Here is a 23,150-nt window from a genome sequence, read left to right on the forward strand (position 1 = left end):
GGTATATGTTTGAGTAAAATGAACATTGTTCTTTTATTATATGAACTAACGACAAGTCTCTGAAATTCCCAGCAAATATTTAGCATTTATTTGCAGAAAACGAGAAATGGTCAAAATAACAAAAAATATGCAGTGCTTTCAGACCTCAAATAATGTAAAGGATACAAGTTCATGTTCATTTATAAGCAACAATGCTAATGTTTTAATGCAAGAAGAGTTCAGAAATCAATATTTGGTGGAATAACCATGAGGTTTTCAATGAGGTTCAGTGCAGTGATCTCTTTTTTTTCCAGAGCTGCATATTATTTAATAAAATAATTAAATATAGTTTTTCAAATAAAATCAATACATTTAGTTGAGGCACATTAATATTTACATTATTTCTGTGTTAATTTTCATTTCCAGCTTTCAAAATTAATCACACATTTAGATGAATCTGTCGTAAGTTATTGATTATATTCATTGTAATTTGTCACTGTTCAATCTCCATAAAGGGGACTTCAGTTGCTGAATCTGCCAGAGTTGAATCCCGTGACAAGACGATAGTTTAGAGTAAATTTTGGTCTACAAATTGATCCCATGATTTTATATTAACTCCAAAAAAATGTTATTTGTAATACGCTTCTGTGAAATGAGACGTAAAATAGCACAATTTTCCATTAAAAAAACAAAAAGAAATTGGGGTGTTAAAAATAAATTTAAATAAAAATTATTTAGTTTAACTGTATGCAGAATAGAAAAGGATCTGTGTGAATATTTAGTGTTTTGTTTGTCTTCCCTTGCTAGAAAACAGTGAAAACCAGTTTCAATTTTCAATTTGTTAAACATTTTGAGTCAGAAAGTTTGTCCAGTTCATGAACGTCTTGCTGGATGTTTTGGACTGTTTTGGTGTTTCAGTCATTTGCTTTAGATTTAGTCACCATTCTTCCATATATGTTAAGTGTTTCTTTAATATGCATTCTGAATCATTTTTATCATGTAGTATTTTTTTTATATTGATAAAATTTTGAAAGACACAGACTTCAGTATCATGGGAAAAATCAATATATGGCTGCACATATTATAGCTCTGTGTTGTATTGTTGACATAAACGTAATACAAACTGGTAACAGCCTTACTCAGCTGCTGTTTTTTGTCCTGCACCACTAATTCTCCTCTCTGCACATTCATGAGGACACTCAGTCTGAAATGTCAGGTTCAGTGAGTCTTAACTGCAGCCACATCAAAACGCCCACCAGTGTAATGTAGTCAGCCCAGTACATGACACCACTGTGAGCGGCATGATGACGGAGCCAAATCAGAACAAAGTGGCAAAGTGGCAGCAGCTAAATGTTCCCACATTTACCGCAGCGTCTGTGTTACACAGGGATACACTTGTTTTCTGATGGAAACGTTGAAACAATGTGGAAAATGTAACTCAGCTTATACTTCCACAATTACTTGCTTCTGCATAATTTGAACAATTCTATAACATTCACAATATCACATTGAATAAAAATGTAATTATTCATATGGTGATCCCCTATGAAAATGCCAGCAGGCGAACGCTGATACATTGAATATTTTATGTTGCACTTCTGATATAACATGTATGTGTGAATATATAGCAGATTTAAGAGCTAACTTTAAATTACAACACAAAAACAGAGCAAGGATCATGTTTGCTAAGCTCTGAACATTCATGCTTTGAAACCTCATGCATGTTGACTTTATACATACGTGTCCCTTTACACACTGAAGTGTTAACTCAATCTGATACATTAATGTCTTCATTACCTCCAGCACTTCTTCTTGATGATGTTTCCTAGAATGATTTCGGCCCTGCAAGGCAACACAAATGAGGCGAGGCTATTAAGCTGCATTTTAAAGTCAGAACTGTTTTTAGCACATCATCAGCAATGCAATTTCCTGCTGTTAAACCGGACAGGGCAACATTTTTTTACAATGTGTCCTTAATGATTTTATGGAGACCTCATGTTACTCCATGTTCAATGTGTTTCTAAATAATTCATTCCCCATTAAAATTTTCACTTCAGTTACTTGTATTCATATGTAAATGATTGTGAAAGACCAGTACATAATTGTAAAGTGAAACATTTATTTTCAAATATTTTAACAAATTCTGAATTGGATTTAATCAGGTCATTGAAACAGTGAATGTGTGCACAGAGTTGTTGACCTCCTGGAAAGTGAACTTCTGCCCCAGTTTCAGGTATTTTGCATCTTCATATTTTGCTATATCAACTTTGACTTGGTTTCCTGTTCCCAATGAAGAAATTAAAGCATGATGCTGCCAACACTGTATTTTACTGGGTCCTCTGCAGGGCTTCATACTGTAAACATGACTTCTTGTGTTAATAATGGCTTTCATCATGGCTTTTTTCCATCCATGTCTAAATGTCCTGTAGTACTTTGTGCTGCTCTCTATTATAAAAAAATTACATTAAAGTTTGTGTCTGGAATATGACCGAATGAAAAGATGTTTAAAAGATGCTGTGATGTTTGTTCCAGCTTGCCTGAACTGTGCATGCATCAGTGTCAGCATAATGGATGAGTACATTGTCTCAAAATATGGTCATTTTCCATTTTTGACCAAAAGTAATTTTATTATTCTAAATGCTTCAAAGCTAAACAATATCCTTACTTAAGCTATCAAAGTTGAAATAAATACATATTTCACAAGGACATGCATTTTTTTCCACAGAAATCAGAAACTCTGTGTGCGTCTAAAACCTACAGCCAATTTCAAATTAAAATGAAAGACACCCTCCAATCCACAGTCACACATCAGTAAGTAAAATATATAACTGGCGTTTGATCGGCTTCATTTAAACTCTGAGGTTCATACAACACCCACCTGCCGCATGCGTAAACCTCAGCTGTGTCAAACAAGTTGACTCCGCTCTCATAGGCGATGGTCATTAGCTGCTCTGCAACCTGCCAAGATGTCAGATCAGGCAGAGGGGAGAAATGAGAATATAAAGTCAGTTTATTAACCAGTTTTAATATTTTTCCACCTATTAATCTTTTGTTTAATCATTTAGATGTTAATTTAAAAAAAAATTCTTCCAGAGAGTGAATTAAACATTGATAAAACCGTGAAAACTAGGACAACTAATAAAAGCATGACACAGTAGATTTTATCTAAACAACATTAGTGGTGCATTTAAGCTGCGAGGCTTCTGCGGAGCATGAATACTGTTTGAAGTAACTCATTCATGTAACTTATTTTTATGGCGATCCTCAGCATAAATATAGCATTTAGTAACAGAGCTTTGCCCTCCCAACAGCAGCTGAAAATGCATGAACGTCTTCAGGAAATAATGATTCCTCAAACAGGGATGCAATGTGCTCTTAATAAGATTTTGCTGCTTGTTGCCCAACTTGTGAAGTTGCTGCAACTTAAATTTAATTGAGTTACCAAAAGCTTGGGGGAAAAAAATATCATTCATGGAAAACAAAGAGGTGTCAACGTTATTAACAGGGTAATAGCGTTAATAGCGTTAAGAACCAAATGTTTCAACATTTTTCAGTCTCTCGCTTTGCTGTGGATTCATTTTGGTCAACTGCTTTTTTTCAACATCACTTCAAATCTACAGATTTAGGAACTTTAGCAGAAGGTCATGTCATGTCAGAATAGCAATGACTGTTGCTATTGACTAGACATCATAATCTAGCTTTTTTTTTGAAGTAACATTAAGAATGACCATTGCTTTCAAAGTCCATTCATATTCAGGGAGATGGAGAACAACGTTCTCACTTTTAAGTGACTCTGTAAGAGTCTCGGAGTCCTGGACAGCCCTTAGGACAGGTAGAGCAGAATAAAAAGAAAAGTAATGCATTGTATGAAAAGAGGGACTAGTTAAGTGAAGAAGTATGAGTGGATGGAGAAAATGAACTTTTTGTATTTCCATTCTTCATACTACTAGGCACACAGTACTCTGGGTACCAGAGAGTGATCCTTACTTTAGGGAAGGAACACATTGCTCTTCTTTTCACAAAGGTCCAGAAGGTAATTTAAAAGTTAGTGAGATGATGGAAGTGGAATGAAGCAAGCAAAAAAAGAGAGAAGTGCACAAGAAGCAAAAAAGTATTAAACTTGTCAACTTGATAAATGTGGAGGTGGGAGATGTAAAGACTTAATAAGAAACAAAGGCTGAAACAATGACTAGAATGTCTCTCCAAAGGGCAACATGTCCTTTATGTAACTAAAAGGTCGCATTGTTGAAAATAGTAAAAATATATGTCTGAAACGCCAGGGTTTTTACTATAATGTATTACATTTACCTTTGTGTACAAATTGATGCTTTTAACTAAATGCATAAACTGAAAAGCCTTGCTTTTCCACTCTCATTGGTAAATAAATGAGTCATTAAAGTTTCAGAAATATTATGCTGGCAACACCTCAGGCTTCTTTTTTTTCCTGGTCTGCAAAGGTTTATAGAAAACAAAAGCTCGACAGACAGAGGGAGAACAATGAAAAGCAACATATTTTTTTCTCTCACAGATCCAAGGCCGCCACATCTTCCCACATGCTACCCACACAGCAGCGAGAGAGGACTTTATGACGATGCTGCTTCCTCACCTCCAAACTCCAGCTTGCATTAGAATCAGAGCTGCAACTCCAAGGGTTTCTAAAACTCACTATGCAATTTATAGATCTGGTTTTAACCTTTTTGAATGAGTAAGCAATATATACTCGCTTACCCACACACTCCTGAACTTTCTGTCTGGAAACCAGGAATATTAAAATAGAACTACACTTAAATACACAAACAAATAACTTTTAAAAACTATGAGTGATGACTCTTAGGTGAAGTACTTTTTTAATATTAACTGCAATATTTTTTTAGAGAACCCAAACATAAGAGGTTTATACATCCTAATTTACGGGACCTGGCATTAATCATATTTAACTATGCAATGCAGGACGACATAACCCGACAGAACACCATGCAGTTCTTCTTTGGATTCATCAAGTCTTCCACAAACAACCACATCAGTTCCTTTTTTTAAGTTTAGATTTTATTGCTTCAGGTTGATCAGAGTTTCTAATAACTCCCAATAAGTAATCCATGACTTCTAGTTTTTCCGGGGTTTTACATTTGACACGACACAGAGACCATTTCCTCAAGGCAATGAGAACTTTTTATGAACTTCCTACCAAAGCTGAGTGTTTTGCAGAAATTTATAATGGCAGATTAGTGACAGTTTTTCCTCCCAACACTTAGAACCCCAGTGAAGTAATTCTTAAGAAAAGGGAGTCTGATGACATGAAAACATCTGGTCAAGTCCGGCCACATGGATTGGGAGTCAGAGGAAAAAGACCATAACTCTACTATTGTATAATAGAGATCAATTAATTTTATAGGTTGTTTTTGTACTGAGGTTGTCAACATACAGCAGTTCTGTAAAATCTCCCATTTTCCGATAAAATATTTTTGATGTGGGATGAAGTGCTTTTTCAGTTCTATTGAAACTGTTATATTTTACAAAACTGCAATGGAAATACTTTTTTTCTCATATGAATCTCCTTATATAGTTTGTATATGCTGTATAGTTTATAGCTATAAAGCAGCAACATGCTTTTTTTGTAGGCACTTATCTCCCTGGACAAGAGGTCAGATTAACAACAGTTAAGTGTTTAGTTGGCAATTTTCTGTAAAATTGCCAACTAAAATTTTCCAAAAACGCTGCACATGTAGCCACCCCTAACAATAAGGGGCTTGTTGCTGCAACGCCTCATTAAGATGCCAACATAAATGATGACCAATAGCGCCGTGGCTCTCATGAAAATTGATCTCATCTCATATCTTAATCATGATTTTAATTGCAATCCTTAATCAAAACACCACAATTGCAAACAAAGTTTTGTTCACATTTGTGATAGAAACGGAGCAAATGTTTACTTACACAGAAATCTTCTGCCAGCTGCACTAAAAGGAAAATCTGGATATGCTTTTTTTGCGACTTTTTTTCTAGATGTGCACTGCAGTATTAAAATTGATTCAGTATGTATTAACAAGCTTTTCCCTCATCTGCTGTTCAAGTCACCTGAAGTTACTGAGAAATATGAGTGACATTGGTGTTGGCACCAGGGACATACAGAATAATGGGGTGAAAAAGGGTTCAGCATTTCAAGAGGTCATCATGTAAGTAGACGGCACTCAGCCCTTAGGTAGGAAAAATGACTCAGTTACATAAGCATTTTCTTTCTCTGTCCTCCGGGATCAGCTCTGCTCTCTTTTCTGTCACTCTGTGAACGAGGATCCGATGACCAGGGCCAGGAACCTGAACCCGACATCAAATTATATTAATGTAAATAAGCAAGAGCGTGAAGGGGTCCTGTGCTCACATATGTACATATATAATGTGTGTCCTTTGCCTTTCAAAAGTTTCCATGTTATCTAACTACCAAACTTTGACTTTGTGTATGTGCATTTCTCATTTAAAAATGAAATATCTTGATCTGATGATCACATCACAGATTTCTCTATATTCCTAGAAGTTTTAGCAAGTAGTCATAAGACAGGAAATGTTTCGTCTGACTTCATTTCAGACGAACAAAAGGTTTTCTGAAGATTTTGTGAATGTCTGCTTTGTGGTTGTGTTCTACGTGTGACGGCAGTGGATTATATTCTCCTCATGTGCACTCCAACAAGAATCCTTTTCTTTCAGACCTTGGAAAACAAACTTGAACTTTCATGCTATTCATCCAAATGCTAAGCCATGAAAGAAAAACCCATCAAGCATTATCATTCCCGCAGTAAACAATGGTAGTATAAGCATTATGCATTATGGGGTTGCTTTTCTTCAGATTGAACAGTTTAATTTCCAAGGCTGATGAAGTTATTTTAGATGGATTTAAATGGGTAATTTTGATCCCAAATTGTCATAAAAAGAGATTTTATTTTCATTGTCAAATTACTTGTAAGTCCAAGGTTGTACTTAAAGTAGCAACAGAGATGAGTTTGTGAATGTAAAGATGTGTAATTCCAGCAGATTTATTGAGACGCTGGAGTTTTTATTAGGTTTGAAATGTTTTAATCACCTTTTTAAAATAATGGCCTAAGTAACTTTTTGCCAAAAGTGATTTTATTTAGTCTAAATCACATTTTGGCCAAAAAAAAAAAAAAAACTTATGCCATTATTTTAGGAATGTGATGATCTGGAAGTTTTTTTTGCAAATTTTTTTGTTTGTTTTAATTTATGCCAGATTGAAGGTGGAAAACCCTGAAAAGAAATACACAAAAACAGAAATAAAACGTGGGAATGTTTTCCATACCTCGTCTGTTATCTGTCCTCCAAATGTCACCCATGTACCTGCAGGAGAGGGAAAAACAGAGACTTCTCATCACTTGGGAATTTTTCACCATTTCTCCACTGTCAGTCTTTTTGTCAGTGCTGCTCTGTGTTTGCGTCTGAACAAACACAGACGCAGTAAACACAGTCGTTTACAGTTGCAGTAAACACAACTAATCCCTGCATTGTCACACCAGCCGATGGAGTCTGTCAGGCTCCCGAGAGGAGAATCTGTCCTGTTCAGTGCCGCCTCTCTGGGCTGAGGGCTCACCTTGTGCGAATGCCTGTTAGTCACTCTGTCTTTACGGTTGACTGTTTCTGTTTGCCGCTGTCATGCATATTTAGAGGACCTTGACTTCCCTGTCCTGATGTACGTTTTCTGACTACGTGCCTATCTGTGTGTGAAGAGAGCACATCTGGACAAAAGGTCCCCAAGGGCCTTGCAGACAAAACGAAAGAGCCAGACAAAAGGATGATCCCTCCACTTTCATGAGGAGACAGTAAATCCTCGGTGCACAGTTCCTTGGTGAATACATACCTGGAAGAAAATGCTTCCTATTCAGCTCATGTCAGAACAGGTTTAGCTATTTGAAAACTGTCTCCAGAGAGAATCATGGAAATACATAAAGCGTTAGAAACTGCAACAATATTTGTGCTGCCTGCAAAGAAAATTTTTGATTTTATAAAGAAATGGACAATAATATATCATAGAGAATGCTTATGGAACATTTATGGGTAATTTTTGTTGAAAGGAAAATTATTATTTATAGATTTTGGCTTTCAAAGTTTGTTTCAATTATTCTTTTGAACAAATCTTTCACTATCGCCTTCCCAGACATTTCAAGAACCTACATAATAAATGAATATTCAAACTCTTTTAAGTCAGTTTTATTCTGCTGTTGTGATGATAAATTATTTACACATCATGTTCTCTAAACATTTATTTTCCGATATTGTCACTGGGGAGAGGGATATCCATTTCCCTTGTGGATCTATTACCTCTATAACAAGATCTCAAAAAAGTCAGAGATGATGGATGGGCGGACAGAAGGACAGATGATGGGAGGTTATGATAATTTCAAAATACTGTCCAGGGCAATTGACCAAAACAACTAAAAATGTAAAATAAACTAGATAAATTATTGTTTCCTTTTTAGTGTCTGAATAGATTATAAAGAATCCCAGGAACTATGACAGTTTTTATGTTTGTAGTCTCCTCCCAGACTCAGTTCTTCTGTAAGAAATGCTTCAAAATATTCAGGAGTTAAGACCTCTGAGTAACTTAGTGAAACTTAATGGTGTCAGACATACAACTGGAATCTGGTAAAAATGCATTTAATAAGCTACATTCAGCTCCTGCAGACAACATTAAACATTTAGACTCTTGATTAAACTATAAGTTTCCTTTTTATTTGTTTACATTTTTATTCACATTTTGTTATTTGGATTTTAATAGCATTACAATGAATTATCGTTTCATAACATTTCTTGCAAATGAAAATCTGAGTTTTTTGTTGCATCAATCAGAGAAGCAACTGCAGGAAACATGGCAATGTAACATGGCCTGTACAAAGGACTTGTAAAAACCTGAGACGGAAAATCTGTCCTCACATGAATCGAAAAATATTACAACAGTGTAACTTTAACTACATCTCATTTGGTTATGAAGGATGTTTGCCGAAATGTTTTCACTATTGTTGTTGAAGTGTCATTAAGTTTAAAAGGTTCCACCAAACAAAATAGATATAGAAAATAGCTGTAGTATATATAAACATATTTTCTTCAAAGAATGCAACAATTCACTGATTATGATAATGACTGGCCACTCATTAGCTCAAAAGAATCAGCTCCTCCCTTGTTCTGCTTTGGAAACTGAATCTCTCATCCAAATGCTGAACATTTTACACAAAGAGGCTGTTCTTTCTCTGACTTTACTTTACTGACCTCCACTTCTAAACTTTCATAAAACTATGGAATAAAAACAAAAAGCCCATCTGCGCATCCCACTAGAGGAGAAGTAATGATATAGCGGTGCTCATTATTCTGTACAGATGGCACCCCAAAGACACACTGGCTCTGTTGTGCCGAAACGAATTACTACAATCTAATGAGGAACAGAAAGTTCTGAATTTTGACATGTATCACCAGCAGAATGGCAATCATAGTTTTGTTCACCAGAGGAGGGACGGGCTGAAGCAATGTCAGCGCCTGAAGTAAAAGCCTCTTCAGGACATTGTTAACGCCAGTAACCATGGCAGCTTTGGTTATCCTCAAATGCAGCTTGAAGCAGAGTCATTTCAGCAAGGCCTTACAATGCTGCAGTGCAGCTTCATAATACACGTTTCTACCTTTAACCACATTCTACGCACAAGCTTTTTGCACGTATGCAAGTGCTCAATCATCTCTCTAATCTGACGCCGGAGCAGTGGAGACGTAACCACTGCTGACGAAGTGTGGTCGCAGCTCTGGGCTTTTCTGTTTGAGACTCAGCGTGGGATGACAAGCTCGCAGAGCTCTAATGTCAAGGCTGCTGCTCCTCATGACCCAGCGCAGCCTTCTGTTTGATGGAAGCTAAAGCCCTGATTACATCAAGCTAAAGATGGAAACTGCTGAAGGTGTCACTTGATGTTGCTCTGGGGCTTTAGTTAATGCAGTGACCTATTAGCATCTCTAGCTGAAACTGTGTCGAGTTCAACTCAACCAAGATCTAATTAACTTTGAGTAAACAACTGGGGAAGATGGTAACTATTATATTTAAAGTAAAATTGTGCCCTATGATAAACACTGCTTCTTATAAACAAGTTATTCTACGAAATGGCACAATCTTGGCAAAAGCTGTTTTCCCTTTAAGGTATTTTAAACCTAATTTACATTAGATGTCATGTGATGATTGATAAGTGTTCAAAGTAAACCCTTTGTTGGGCTTCAATTTACACCCAACTCTCCTTTGTCAGTTTTTCACACAGCCCGGCGGCGAATAGCGAAGCGTAGTCATGTCTACTCACATCACAAAATTTTCTTGGAGAATGGACCGGCCTCTTGATAATTGTTTTGAGAACCAAAACAAATGAAAGGAGCTGTGGCTAAAGTGAAAAGAAAATGACACTTGGCTTTAAAACTATCCTTCTAACAAACATCTGAACAGAGTGTGGAGTGCATTTGTTCTCAGCTCCCAACAAGTCATTTGGAGATGTGTCTGCCAATGTTCGACATCGAGAGACATGGAAAATGATGGAAAATGTGTGTGGCTTTGAAAATAACTTACCCTTGGCATATGAGGATACAAATTCAGGATCTCTTTCATGTTCCCACAATTAAAACCAGATTATTAAACATGGTTAAATCATTTAATAGATTTTAGAATGGCAATTCAACAGAATCAAAGTAGCTTGTCTTACAACTCGCAGCATTTCCTGTGTAGGATTTCCGGCTCTGTATCACAATCCCTGTGCAGGATGTGTAAATGCATTAAGTGCTTTCAACAAAATCAAAGTTGTTTGGCATCTTCCTCAGTATGTTGTTATCAGGACCCGATTCTGCTCATCTGAAGTCGGGACAGCAGCGTTTCTCCAGAGTCCTGTTAACAACCTCATTATTTGACTCAGGTGTGTTGAAGAAGAGGCATGTCTAACAGTTGCAGGACACTGGCCCTTGAGTCCTGGATTTGAAAACCCCTGCTATGGCTGTTCAAAGGTAATTGTGTCCATTCAACCAGAACTTGGCAGCTAAAGCTTCAAAAACTAAAGTCTGTCCCCTGGTGCTGAACTGTGGCAGTTAATGTTCATTTGTGTTTTTAGCCACTAATGAGAGATGCGATTGAATGGGAGAGGATAATAAATCACTCAATAGACCTCTGAAATATTTGTCCTCCTTACTTCTGAGGTGATGGTTGAGCCTGTGACAACTGACAACAGCAGAAAACAAAAAATTGTGAGGACCTATGCGGCATCTCTCCTTGAGAAGCACCACTGTGACATGCTCCGTCCAGCTGTCTTGCATACTGCAGGACTGCAGGAATTTCTTGGGGAACTTTCTAAGAATACATTATTAGTGCTGCATCAGTGCAGCAAGAATCCAGGGAAGAAGACCTGGACCTGAATAATGCGTTTTGGGTGAGTGAGACAACAATAAAAAAGCCCGAGATGATACTGCTCATGAATTCTGCATGAGCGCTTTTTCATGTTAGCATCACCAACAACCTAAAATGTGCTTTCACATTAAAAACAAACTCTCTGTACAATCTCTCCATAATTCCAACCATTAACTAAGTGTGTGGGTGTGTGTGTGTGGGTGTGTGGGTGTGTGTGTGCTTTCAGCATGACACTGCAAACCCCATGGTCAGTGTGTTGGCAGAAAAAGGGAGTTATCAGTGGCTGCAGGCTGCTCCTGCTCTAACGTTCTCATTAAATTGTTAAGAGCCTATCAATCAGTCCATCCTCCAGGTTCCTCTCTCTGGATGGTCTTTGCTTAACTGATTCAGTTTCAAGCAGACAGAGTCAATTTCCATCTTTAGAGAGATGTAAATGGTGGTGTAATTGTATTATGTTTTGGTTAGATGTTAGCAGAACGTGAGCAGAGATGAAATTATTTCCCGATCCATAGTGAGAGAGTTCAAACCGATGTGCAGTCAGTTTCTGAATATTTTAAAGTGTGACATTCTGAAATACAGTCAGACAGGGACTAGTGCTTGTTAATATAATACGCCGACAGTGACTTGCAAAGTTTTCAACTTCCTAAAATATTTCATATTTTTGTACACAACCACAAACTTAACTGTGTTTTATTGTGTTTTTATGTCCAACCATATTTATGCCCCTCTACTCTCTTGACCTGAAATGAAATTGAGTGCAGCCACCTGCCTCTAGAAGTTGCCTAATAAGTAGATTGAATACACTTGTTTTAGTTTAATCTCAGCATGAACACAGCAAGCCTTAGACATGGCCGTCCACCAAAAATGTCAGGACGGGCAAGGAGAACATTAGTCAGAGAAGCAGAGAAGAGGACTGTGGTAACTTTGGGCTTGCTCCAGAGATCTACAGCTCAGCTGGGAGAATCTGCAGACTGTTGTTTGTAATGCTCTATGCTAACCTGTTTTTTTTACAGAAGAGTGGCCAGAAGAAGCCGTGAGGCATCTAATTTAAACCCACATTAGACATATGGAAGCAATAGCAGGCAAAACAAAGAAGTTGTCCTGGTCAGATGAGAGTAAAATGTAACTTTTCCAATATGACCGCGGGATGTATAGTTCACCATTCAACACAATTATGACCCTAAACAAATTATAATGAAATTAAAGAGTGGCCCACACAAATCTGGACCTAAATCCAAAACAGCATCTGACTTTAAACTTCATACTCACACATTATTTATCCAATCATACTTGGCTGGAGCAATTTTCCAAAGAAAAATGGGCAAAATCTTTTGTCTCTAGATGTGCAGTTAAAGGCACATTTCACTACACCTTTACCTGCAGTGAGAAGTAGTTTTACAAAGGATAAATAAATGCACGCTTTCAAATAAATGTTGTGTTTCCATTTGCATTTATGTTAGTTTGTAGAAGCTCTCCTGGTCAGTGCATAGAGACTTTCAACTTAGTTCTTCGCTGGATCAGAAGTTATCTCTGCAACAGGCAACAATTGAGCAACTTTCAGACATCATGCTTGGACTTTGTTTATGGTACCCCCTAAGGGTCAACTTTGAGAAAAAATATTTATTTTATATACAAATATTATGTCAAATTTCATTGCATTTTTTGGTTTTGTAGATTAATTTTTTGGTGAGATGAGAATTTACAACAACTCTCTGCTAAAATCAATTTGCAAAAACCCAAAAGTGGTTTAATAAATAATTACATTGAGATAAAACCACGAGTTTTATGGCAAGAAATGTTTTTACTATACGAGCCTAAAGCAGACCAAATGCAGATTAACCTAGCCAATTAAGAAACAGTGCAAGTCAAATTTAAAATGCCATAAAGTTTGGTTGAACACATAATAATATTTCCAGAAAGCCAGGAAATCTGTAAATTAATAATTATTTTAACAAACCTACTGCACTAATTCACCTCTTTTATCCCACTTTGAAAGTGTTTTGTCAGCAACTTGGAGAACTTCCCACAATTCGTTTGTGAATTTCAGTTTCTTCACATCATCTCGGTGTGTTTTTATGAATTCAGAGCTCCATGGAGGCCTCACCATCTGCTCCTTCACTTCCAGTGATTTTGTTCTTACTCAGCCCATGTGCATGCTGTCGCACTGCAAAATGAGTTTTAGATGATTCTGGCACCTCAGTGCTGAAACTGAGAAGATTAGGAGTTTTAAAAGGTCTTAAAATTTTCTTCTTTTTTTAAATTTATAATCTGCATGTGTTTGGGGAGGATTTAGATGAGGTAGGAGAGATGAATTTGAGGTTTGAGGTTTAGCTTATTCATACTGAATGAATTTCCCTCTACAGTTAGAATATAGCTGGATTGTAGGAAATATGTGAAGGTGATATTCTAGCTTCAGAACTCTTCATACTTGCCAATAAGTTTCTTTATTTTCCTGGCACGTTCAGAAAGAAGAACTCATGCATGAGGGACCCAAAACACTCTGTAATGATCACTTCCAGTCAGTCACACCAAATCTGTGAAGCCTGTGGTTGGTTCTTATTTTTCTTCAGTGAATCTGCAGCTGTTTGTGAATTATAACAGGGCTTTTCTTCTTCTTTTTCTTACTGCCAGGACAGATTTTGTGGGTGTGCTTTAGGGATTGCTCTCTGGTGAGATGATTTTGAAGTCAGGTTTAGTCGGAAGGTCCTTGCAGTGTGATACACATGTAATGAGGTTGCAGCCTTAAAATTTATGACCACTCTGATAATAAATGGCTCTATATTATCAAACTAATGGATGAATTGAAATGTAAAAAGATATTTTATTGATTGATTCTTATATTTTGCCGTTTTTCTTTCAGTTTCTTTAGTCTTGTTTGATTTACAGAAGTGTTGCTATGATTTTCTTGTAATTGTCAAGAATATCTTTTTTTTTTACTTTGAGCCCTTTCTTCACGTAGGTTTTATCAACCATCCCCATCTACCCAATATTAATGCCAATTTCTCCTGTTACTGTTCTAACTACGTTAGAATGAGTCAGAATATTTGGATTAATGGCTGCTTCAGCCGTGTTGCTGAATAGTGAGAGGAAAGTAGCTGCAGGGACTTCTGAGCAGCAACGAGAGGAGATTTTCTGGGTGAACGAGGTCTTATGTAAATGAAGCTGCTTAGTGTATCGTTGAAAACATCATCCTGCAGCTGTGGTCGGGTTCCTAAAAAAACATGTGCAACTCAGCTGACAGTTGCATCCTCTCGCTGTCATTCACACAACCAGTGAGAATAAGAAACAGATTGCTGAGTCATGATTCAGCACCGCTCAATGTGTGGCTCATTGCTTGATGAGTGCCTCTGAGGGAATTTTTCCATTAAGTGAAATGTTTCAATGGCATATTCTCAGTGTCGATGCTGTGATTACTCCTGTTATATAATAGGTTGCAAGATTATTCATATCCCTGAAACATTTTCACATTTCGTCATGTTTACAACCAAAAAAAAAAAAGAAGTGCGTCAAACAAAGTAGAAGAATACTCAAGTGTTGTTTGTCTGGTTGAACAGTTTAAACCAGAGCTGAAACATGAAACAATATCCCAGGTTTTGAACATCTCCCAAAGCATTAATTAACTTGAATGTGAAATGAGGATGCATGACTGCAGACGTACCAGACCATCCACCTAAACTGACAAAGCAAATCATTTACATTGGAGGTTGAGGTTGAAACCTGCCAAACACTGAAACGTGAACAACCTCAAGAGGCTTTAACACAGCACTATATTTTAATAGTAAGAATTTCAACAGAAAGGAAACAGAGCATAAAAAATGTGCTTTAAAGATAAAGCAAAAAAAAAAAGACAATGAGCAAAAAACGACTTAGATAATTATCAAGTTGTTTATGCATTCAGGTTTGACACTACAAACCTGCAGTGGTAATACTTCTGCCAGAATGTCTAATTAGTTCAAAGAGAGCATGTGGTGTGGGAATAATACCATTCATCATAATGCTGATATTTGGACAGTAAATATGTTATGCCTTCAACCTGAATTTTTTTATGTCAGAGTAAGTCAGTCCAGTCAAATCAAGTTGTAGAAATTTGAACTACAGAACCCCAAATCACTCACTGCACTTTAACATTACTTTCCAGAAAGACGCCGCTCTCTCAGGGACAAAATAAAAATTCAAATATTCAGGAACAAATTCAGTGACAAAACCAGCAACAGAAAACGCTTTGGCCGTCGTGGCAAAGAAATAACATCTTGATCATGAGAAACTCTGCACTCATGACACTCATAGTAGACAAATAATCCTCATCCATCTCACCATGTCTTCTTCCATAGACACAATCAAACACTATTTAGCATCATACTCTTTTCCCTGTAGCTTCTTCTCTCCTGCCAGCATCATGTCTGGCCAGGCCACAGCATGTGGCAGCCTGCAGGCATCAGCTTGACCTTTTCTGCGCTGAGCAGCACCAACCAGACCTCTGAGACTACCGCAAACCGCCTGCAGTGCTCAGAGATGTTGTCAGAGCCCAACATTATACTCTCACAAAATAAACATGCTGAACAGAGAGTCTCTTTGGAGGCGACCTAATTGCCCTTTTCCAGTAGCACCTGTTCGATGTGGCTTGACTCGATGCTACTCAGTCAGGATTTTCCACGTGGTACCAGACACTTTGTTAGAACCTACTTTAATGCAGGTCCCAACTATGCTGAGGTGGGTTGAAGATGCAACATTGGAAGATCGCCTGTTCCTGATTGGGGAGGCGGAAGCGTCACCGTTTGTTTCCAACTATTTCCTGTATCTTCAGTGTTTCATCAGTCTTTCTATGAGTCAGACAAAAAGCCACAGACTGAGCAGGCTGCTTCGCGTAGCTGCCATGTAACCATTGTTGTGATGCATTTTTTCACATATAAATAACATCTTTTACTTTTCGAACTGGGGCGGCTCACGATGAAGGATTGAGTTTAACAGCTCACTATTTTGAGTTTGGCTCAAATAATATCAGAACATTTTTGGCAAAACTTATTTAATGTAGATTTTTTTTTTATTTCAAACCTGAATAAAACAAAATGTCCACTGCTTTTTTCACATTAAGCACAAGACAAGCTGATATGCTGTTTGCTTTCATAGTTTAAAGACTTACAGTAATCTATGCTAAACTTATAAATCTGAGGATTCGTGGAATCATCATGAGAAAACAGATGGCAGCTTGATAATAAGAGCTTTGCTTTCTACATATTTTGCAGCAGCTGTTTGGATTCCCTCACTGATAATTACTGACACCATTTTAGACATTATTTAGAGAAAAAGGTTTTTCATTGAAACAAACATCAATTGCATGGCAGCCACAAAGATTAGGCCATTAAGTGTAGGTTGAGTGAGTTTAATAAATGTTTCATGGCCACAATGGACTGAACATAGTGGCGATCCGTAGAACTCCAACTTAAAACAATCTTTTCTCTTTTACTCCTCATAAAATCACTAAATAAATGTTCTAGTTCCTGCATCAGTGATGCCAACCTCATTTTATTTTTTCATCTCAGTTTCGGCATCTTACCAGAGCAATATCTCAGTAAAAGAGCGAAGATATTTTTTTTTTCTTTTCTGGAGCCACATTTCCCTCAGCTGTTGTTTTTGAAGTCTCTTCCTGGTAACAGAAATAGGAATGCTACTCAAGGGACTATCTGTGTGTGTTATTGACGTTGAACTGGGGAAAATTTTCAACAGGAACAAGTTTCTGGCAAATGCGTCACTGATGTTAATGTCAACCTGCAGAGCTTCCAATGCTCTTGCACAGAATTAGACCAAAGGAACTGAATTTAAAGACAAAAGTAGTCAATCACTTGAATTCATGTTATTGCATACTTGCTATAAAAAGTGACTGATCAGCGAGTAACAAGTCATGGATGCAGGGTGTATAAAAACGTATCCAGAGCAGACTCACCTAGTCCCAAGCACGACACTCTGAGCCCAGACTTCCCAAGGTTCCTGTGTGAACAAAAAAAACATTTAATCAAGTTCTGCGTATCTACAAAAGTCAAGTTGGTCTTATTTGTATTTGTTCATGTAGCAGGGATGCAAATGAATGTATGAATTTGTCATAATAAATTACTGAAGACATTTATTATGACATCCAGTAATTGCTTTATTCCAATCAGTCAAGCAGTCAATCAGCTTTATCTATAAAGCACCCTTCATGCTGGAGGCAGCTCGCTGGAAACACATATTAAAGGATATTTCTGAACTGGGTTTGAACCGTCACCGTCTGCAGGTGCAAATACCAGAGTTGTGAAGTAAACTGAAACTGGTGGGATACTCCCTTTTCCACCCCTCATTGTAAAAAGGCTGGTGGATATAAAAAGCAATGTACCTTCATCTTTTCTTCACTTCTCTGAACTAGTCAGGGAAATCATTTCTCATATTCTTTGCTTAATTCATTAATGAAATAATAATCAAATTGCATCTTGATTTGCTCTTGATTGACTCAGTGATTCACCTTAGATGAGATTTATTTACTTCCTTAATGCATTTCAAATCATAAAACTGACACAATAGAGGCTGATACGTAACAGAACAACCAGAAGGCTTCTTGTTTTCAAACGAGACAGGACATGGCATTTATTCTGACTATTATGACAACCATGAAACAACTATTTGGGTTTGAATTTGTTTTGACAAGAAGTCACTGTCATTTTCTTGACCTTGTAAAATGAGACTCAGTCATATTCAGGTATGTACATCTCCAGCTGAGAGACGATTAGAAACTGGTCAGTAACACAACAGTGCCATCTCCAAATTGTTCTTTGTATGGTTCTGGTGCACTAATTTGCAATATTACAGCTATAGATGGGAGCACAATATGTGTTTCATGTGTTTTTTAAGCTTTCAAACCTAAAAGAAATATACAGTAGCGTTTTTTGAGTGTTTTTTTTTTCTTTCATAAATTAAAGTGACATTTTGTGTTATTTTGGAATATATTTACTCATAAAAATGGTAAGTGCGTTTAGTTTTCCTCTTTTGTTGCCAACTCAGTCCTTTGGGAAATGTTGATGATACATCACCACTCCGATGAGTTTTTTCCACCAGACTTTGTCCTTCTCATCAGTTCCTGCACTCTGCAACTATCCAAGTCATCTGTAATCAAGCCTTCGGAACATTTATTGTCCCATCACATCAGCTTGCTCTAAACTCTGTCCACCGGACAGATAGCATGCACACACACACACACACACACACACCCACACACACACACCCCCACACACGCACACACCCTCCATTGGCTCTCCATACATGAGGTCCCACCCTGGAGCCACCTTGGCCTGGGGCTGGGGCACGCTGGGGAGCCCCTGGTGGCCGGTGGTGGTATGACAATAAAAACCCTTGAATCCCTAAACTATATCAACAATATGTGCACCAAGCAATACATACACTTAGCATTCCACAAATAAATGCTTTTAATATGGTTAAGAATAATAATTGTACTGTCAATAATTGAGGCCTAATCGATGTCCTTAGTGACCAGAGGAACAATAAGGCCTTAATCAGCCCAGAGGTTCAAACTGATGAAACATGAGGATGGAGGCTCTCTATTAAAACATTCCTCACCATCTTCCATGTTCTTTCAGCAAACAGTTGAGACAGAGCTGGTTTTGGTTCCACCACCAATTGAAAGTTTTCTTAAAAGTCTGTCTGTCAGTCTGCAGATCATGTGACCAAACCAGAAAAAACACTGGAAATATAGATTACAGCATTCCTTGTTTTACCTGGCAGCCATCTTGGTAGGTGGTTGCTATGACAACAATAAACAAGCCACAACAATACCAGAACATTACAAACTTTGTTTACGTCTATTATGATACATTTTCTTTCCCACTATCGTTTTCTATCTGGCCCCAAATGGAAATGAGTCGGATGCTCCTGATATACGAGTTAAAAACAAGTGAATCAGGAATTACTCTGGTTTTCAAGGTAAAGAATAAAGAGTAGGATAATTGGTGGTGGAATGATGTCACTCCACCAGCAAAGGGAGATTCTGTGATGTCACAGCCGATGCCATCAGTGATGTCATCAACTGGAGAATTGTATGTGACACAATTCTGCAAATTGGTCATTGCTTGCAATACCCCTGACTTGTTCAGACGCTCGCAAAGCTCTTTAAGGAAGTTTTCCAAACGACGATTTTAGCGAAAGCATTAGGAGAAAAAATGTCTCATCGTTCACCGAGATTCAACTTTGAACTGATTGGACCCCACGGGAGAAGGGAAGCCCAGCAGAACCACCAAGGCGGGTTCCCTCCCGTGCAGCCAATGCCTCCATGAGGAAATCGGTAGGCTGAGCTCCCTCCTGGAGATGGAGAGAGCTGGAAGGTATGAAGACCACCAGCGACTGGCCCACCTGGAGGCAGAGCTGGAGCGAGAGAGAGAGAAGAGTAAGGGCCTCCAGGAAGAAATGGAGGCACTTCAGACTTCGTACAAGGAGCTGAGCTCCAAGTACGAAGCTGAAGTTGCTCTGGTGAGGAGAGGAAAAGCCTGTAATAGAAGCCATCAAGAGAAGTCAGAGGAGGACCTGGCCATTCTCCGGAACATCAAAGCCGAGAACGCCGTCCTCCTGGAAGAGACCAGAAAAGAGATTAACCTGCAGGAGAAGGTCAGCAGCTCCCAGGATGACTTGCAGAAGGCTGACGGGTTGTACAAAGAGCTCCACTGCCGGTACGAGACAGACATCATCCATCTGCAGCAGCAGAATGAATCGTACCGGCAGAGGATAAAACAACAGACAATAGCCCTTTCTAACAGAGAGCAGCTTCTCCAGGAAAGAACGTTTTGTGCCCTAAAACAGCAAGTTAGAAAACGCAGCAGCAGATCAAACAGGAGAGAGAAAGTTATCAACAGAAATCCAAGGAGGACGAGGCTATGCTCGACACCATCAGAGCAGAGAACGCCGTCCTCCTGGAAAAGACCAGAAAAGAGGTTAAGATCCTGCGAGAGAAAGCAGCGCCAGGATGATTTGCAGAAGGCTGACGGTAGGTACAAAGATCTCAGCTGCAGATACGAGACGGACATCACTGCTTTGATACAACTAACAGAGCAGTACCAACAGCAGGTGACTTGTCTGCAAAATGACTTGGAGAGAGCCAGACAGGATCTGTCTGGCTCTTACCAAGTCATTTCTGACCTGCTGAGAAAAGAGAAGGATGGTTCCCAAGAGAAGGAGGTAAGTTCTCTAATCCAACTCGACCTGGTCCAAGTTTCCAGCCAAGCGGTTTCTTTGGAGGAGGAGCTTTCTGGAGGACCTTGTTCCACGGACCAAGAATCCACGGAGGAGATCCCTGGCGAATCTGGCATGGAAGAGTTGGATAATCCACACACTGACACCATGCAGGAGGGTGAGAAGAAAAAGCCTAAATTTTCAATCTGGAAAAAAATTTGTAACACTCTGCGACTGAAGAAGTGAAAAAAAAACAAAAGAGTGAAAACATTTAGAGAAGAAGCAAGACATGCAAGAGAGACTGAGGACTGGAATCAGACGCAGGAAGGTTGTAGCGTCTGCGTTCGGGGCGCCATGCGACGCTCCGACAGCAGGACGTTTACAGCAGCTACGTTTTTCCCCAAATTTGATCCCTTCCCCACCCAATTGAAAAAACGTGGGCAGCACGGTGGCGCAGCGGTTAGCGCTGCGTCTTCACAGAGACCCTCTGTGTGGAGTTTGCATGGTCTCCCCGTGTTTGCGTGGGTTTTCCCCGGGCGCTCCGGTTCCCCCCACATCTCCTAAAACATGCAGGTCAGGTCAGTTGGTCGCTGCAAATCGCCCCCAAAAAGAAACTCCCAACACATTTTATTGTGTTTTATTGCTAAACTTGTCAAAATTAGGTTTTATTTAGGACGTGACTGAAAGGTTTTGTTTGTCAACCTGCGTTTGATTCCCAGTCCTGGGGAATCTGCTGCATGTCTTTCCCTTCTCTCTCCTCCCAATTTCCAAATGATTGGGAGGGGCCTAAAAAACTTAATTAGAGCCTAAAAAACTTAATTAGACCCTAAAAAACTAAAACATTGACTTTATCTCACAAATGGACCCAAAAAAAATCTACTTTCTTTCTCTCTCTCCCACAAAATTAACTGATTACTTAACACACACTCACAAGCATAACCAAGCCTTCCCCACCCAATTGAAAAAACGTGGGCAGCACAGTGGCGCAGCGGTTAGCGCTGCGTCTTCACAGAGACCCTCAGTGTGGAGTTTGCATGGTCTCCCCGTGTTTGCGTGGGTTTTCCCCGGGCGATCCGGTTCCCCCCACATCTCCTAAAACATGCAGGTCAGGTCAGTTGGTCGCTGCAAATCGCCCCCAAAAAGAAACTTACTTAACACAGACACACACCCACACACACACACACACACACATCCCCTCCATGGGCTGCCACCTTATCGTGGTGGGGGGGTTTGCGTGTCCCAGTGATCCTAGGAGTTCTGCTGCCCAGCGCAGACGGGTTCTAGGTGGGGAACCAGACCAAGTGCAGCCCAAAGATCCCTTATGATGATAGGACCGTTGGAAACAGGGGTTGTTCTCTCCGTACATGAGGTCCCACCCTGGAGCCACCCTGGCCTGGGGCTGGGGCACGCAGGGGAGCCCCTGGTGGCCGGTGGTGGTATGACAATAAAAACCCTTGAATCCCTGAACGATATCAACAATATGTGCACCAAGCAATACATTCACTTAGCCTTCCACAGATAAATGCTTTTAATCTGGTTAAGAATAATAATTGTACTGTCAATAAATGAGGCCTAATCAATGTTCTTAGTGACCAGAGGAACAATAAGGCCTTAATCAGCCCAGAGGTTCAAACTGATGAAACATGAGGATGGAGGCTCTCTATTAAAACATTCCTCACCATCTTCCATGTTCTTTCAGCAAACAGTTGAGACAGAGCTGGTTTTGGTTCCACCACTATTGACCTGCTGTTTTACCCGCCATTGAAAGTTTTCTTAAAAGTCTGTCAGTCTGCAGATCATGTGACCAAACCACAAAATTAACAGATTACTTAACACACACACACACACACACACACACCCCCCCCCCCCCTCCCCCACACACACACACCCACACACACACACACACACACACACACACCCCCACACCCCCCACACACACACAACCCCCCCCCACACACACACACACACACACGCACCCTTACAAGCCTAACCAAGCCTTCCCCACCCAATTGAAAAAACGTGGGCAGCACGGTGGCGCAGCGGTTAGCGCTGCGTCTTCACAGAGACCCTCTGTGTGGAGTTTGCATGGTCTCCCCGTGTTTGCGTGGGTTTTCCCCGGGCGATCCGGTTCCCCCCACATCTCCTAAAACATGCAGGTCAGGTCAGTTGGTCGCTGCAAATCGCCCCCAAAAAGAAACTTCCTTAACACACAAACACACACACACACACGCACACACACACACACACACACACACACACACACACACACACACACACATTCAGGCAGGAATCCCTGTGAGAGGAGTGCTTCCATTAATGGAGGACAGAGTAACACAACACTAAAACAACGTGAGCTCAGTCTGAGCCCAACTTTAAATCTTATAAGTTACATCACCCAACACTCCTCTTGATTTTAGCAAAGAATTTTTCCAACCATCTATTCATTTTTATAACTACCCTACCTAATCCAGTCTGCAGCTGAACAATAAAACCTCTACAATCCAGATAATAAAAACATGCATCGCAAAAAAGAAAATTATTTGTTGAGGTAAGG

General features: G+C 39.2%; 1 protein-coding gene across 5 annotated transcripts in view; it reads right to left on the reverse strand.

The window, feature by feature from the left end:
* kcnab1a (potassium voltage-gated channel subfamily A regulatory beta subunit 1a) overlaps positions 1–23,150 on the reverse strand; it is a 90,755-nt gene that overhangs the window by 13,979 nt on the left and 53,626 nt on the right. For all 5 annotated transcript variants that reach the window (XM_055028363.1, XM_055028364.1, XM_055028365.1 and 2 more), the window contains exons 2-5: positions 17,334–17,377; positions 7,286–7,323; positions 2,858–2,937; positions 1,777–1,821 (exon numbers count right to left, since the gene is read on the reverse strand). In XM_055028363.1, coding sequence (XP_054884338.1) covers positions 1,777–1,821; positions 2,858–2,937; positions 7,286–7,323; positions 17,334–17,377 — 207 coding nt within the window. The remainder of the gene's footprint in view (positions 1–1,776; positions 1,822–2,857; positions 2,938–7,285; positions 7,324–17,333; positions 17,378–23,150) is intronic.

The sequence above is a fragment of the Poeciliopsis prolifica genome, unplaced genomic scaffold (genome assembly GCF_027474105.1).
Source record: "Poeciliopsis prolifica strain line A6 unplaced genomic scaffold, Auburn_PproV2 SCAFFOLD004, whole genome shotgun sequence".
In the NCBI taxonomy this organism is placed as follows: Eukaryota; Metazoa; Chordata; class Actinopteri; order Cyprinodontiformes; family Poeciliidae; genus Poeciliopsis; species Poeciliopsis prolifica.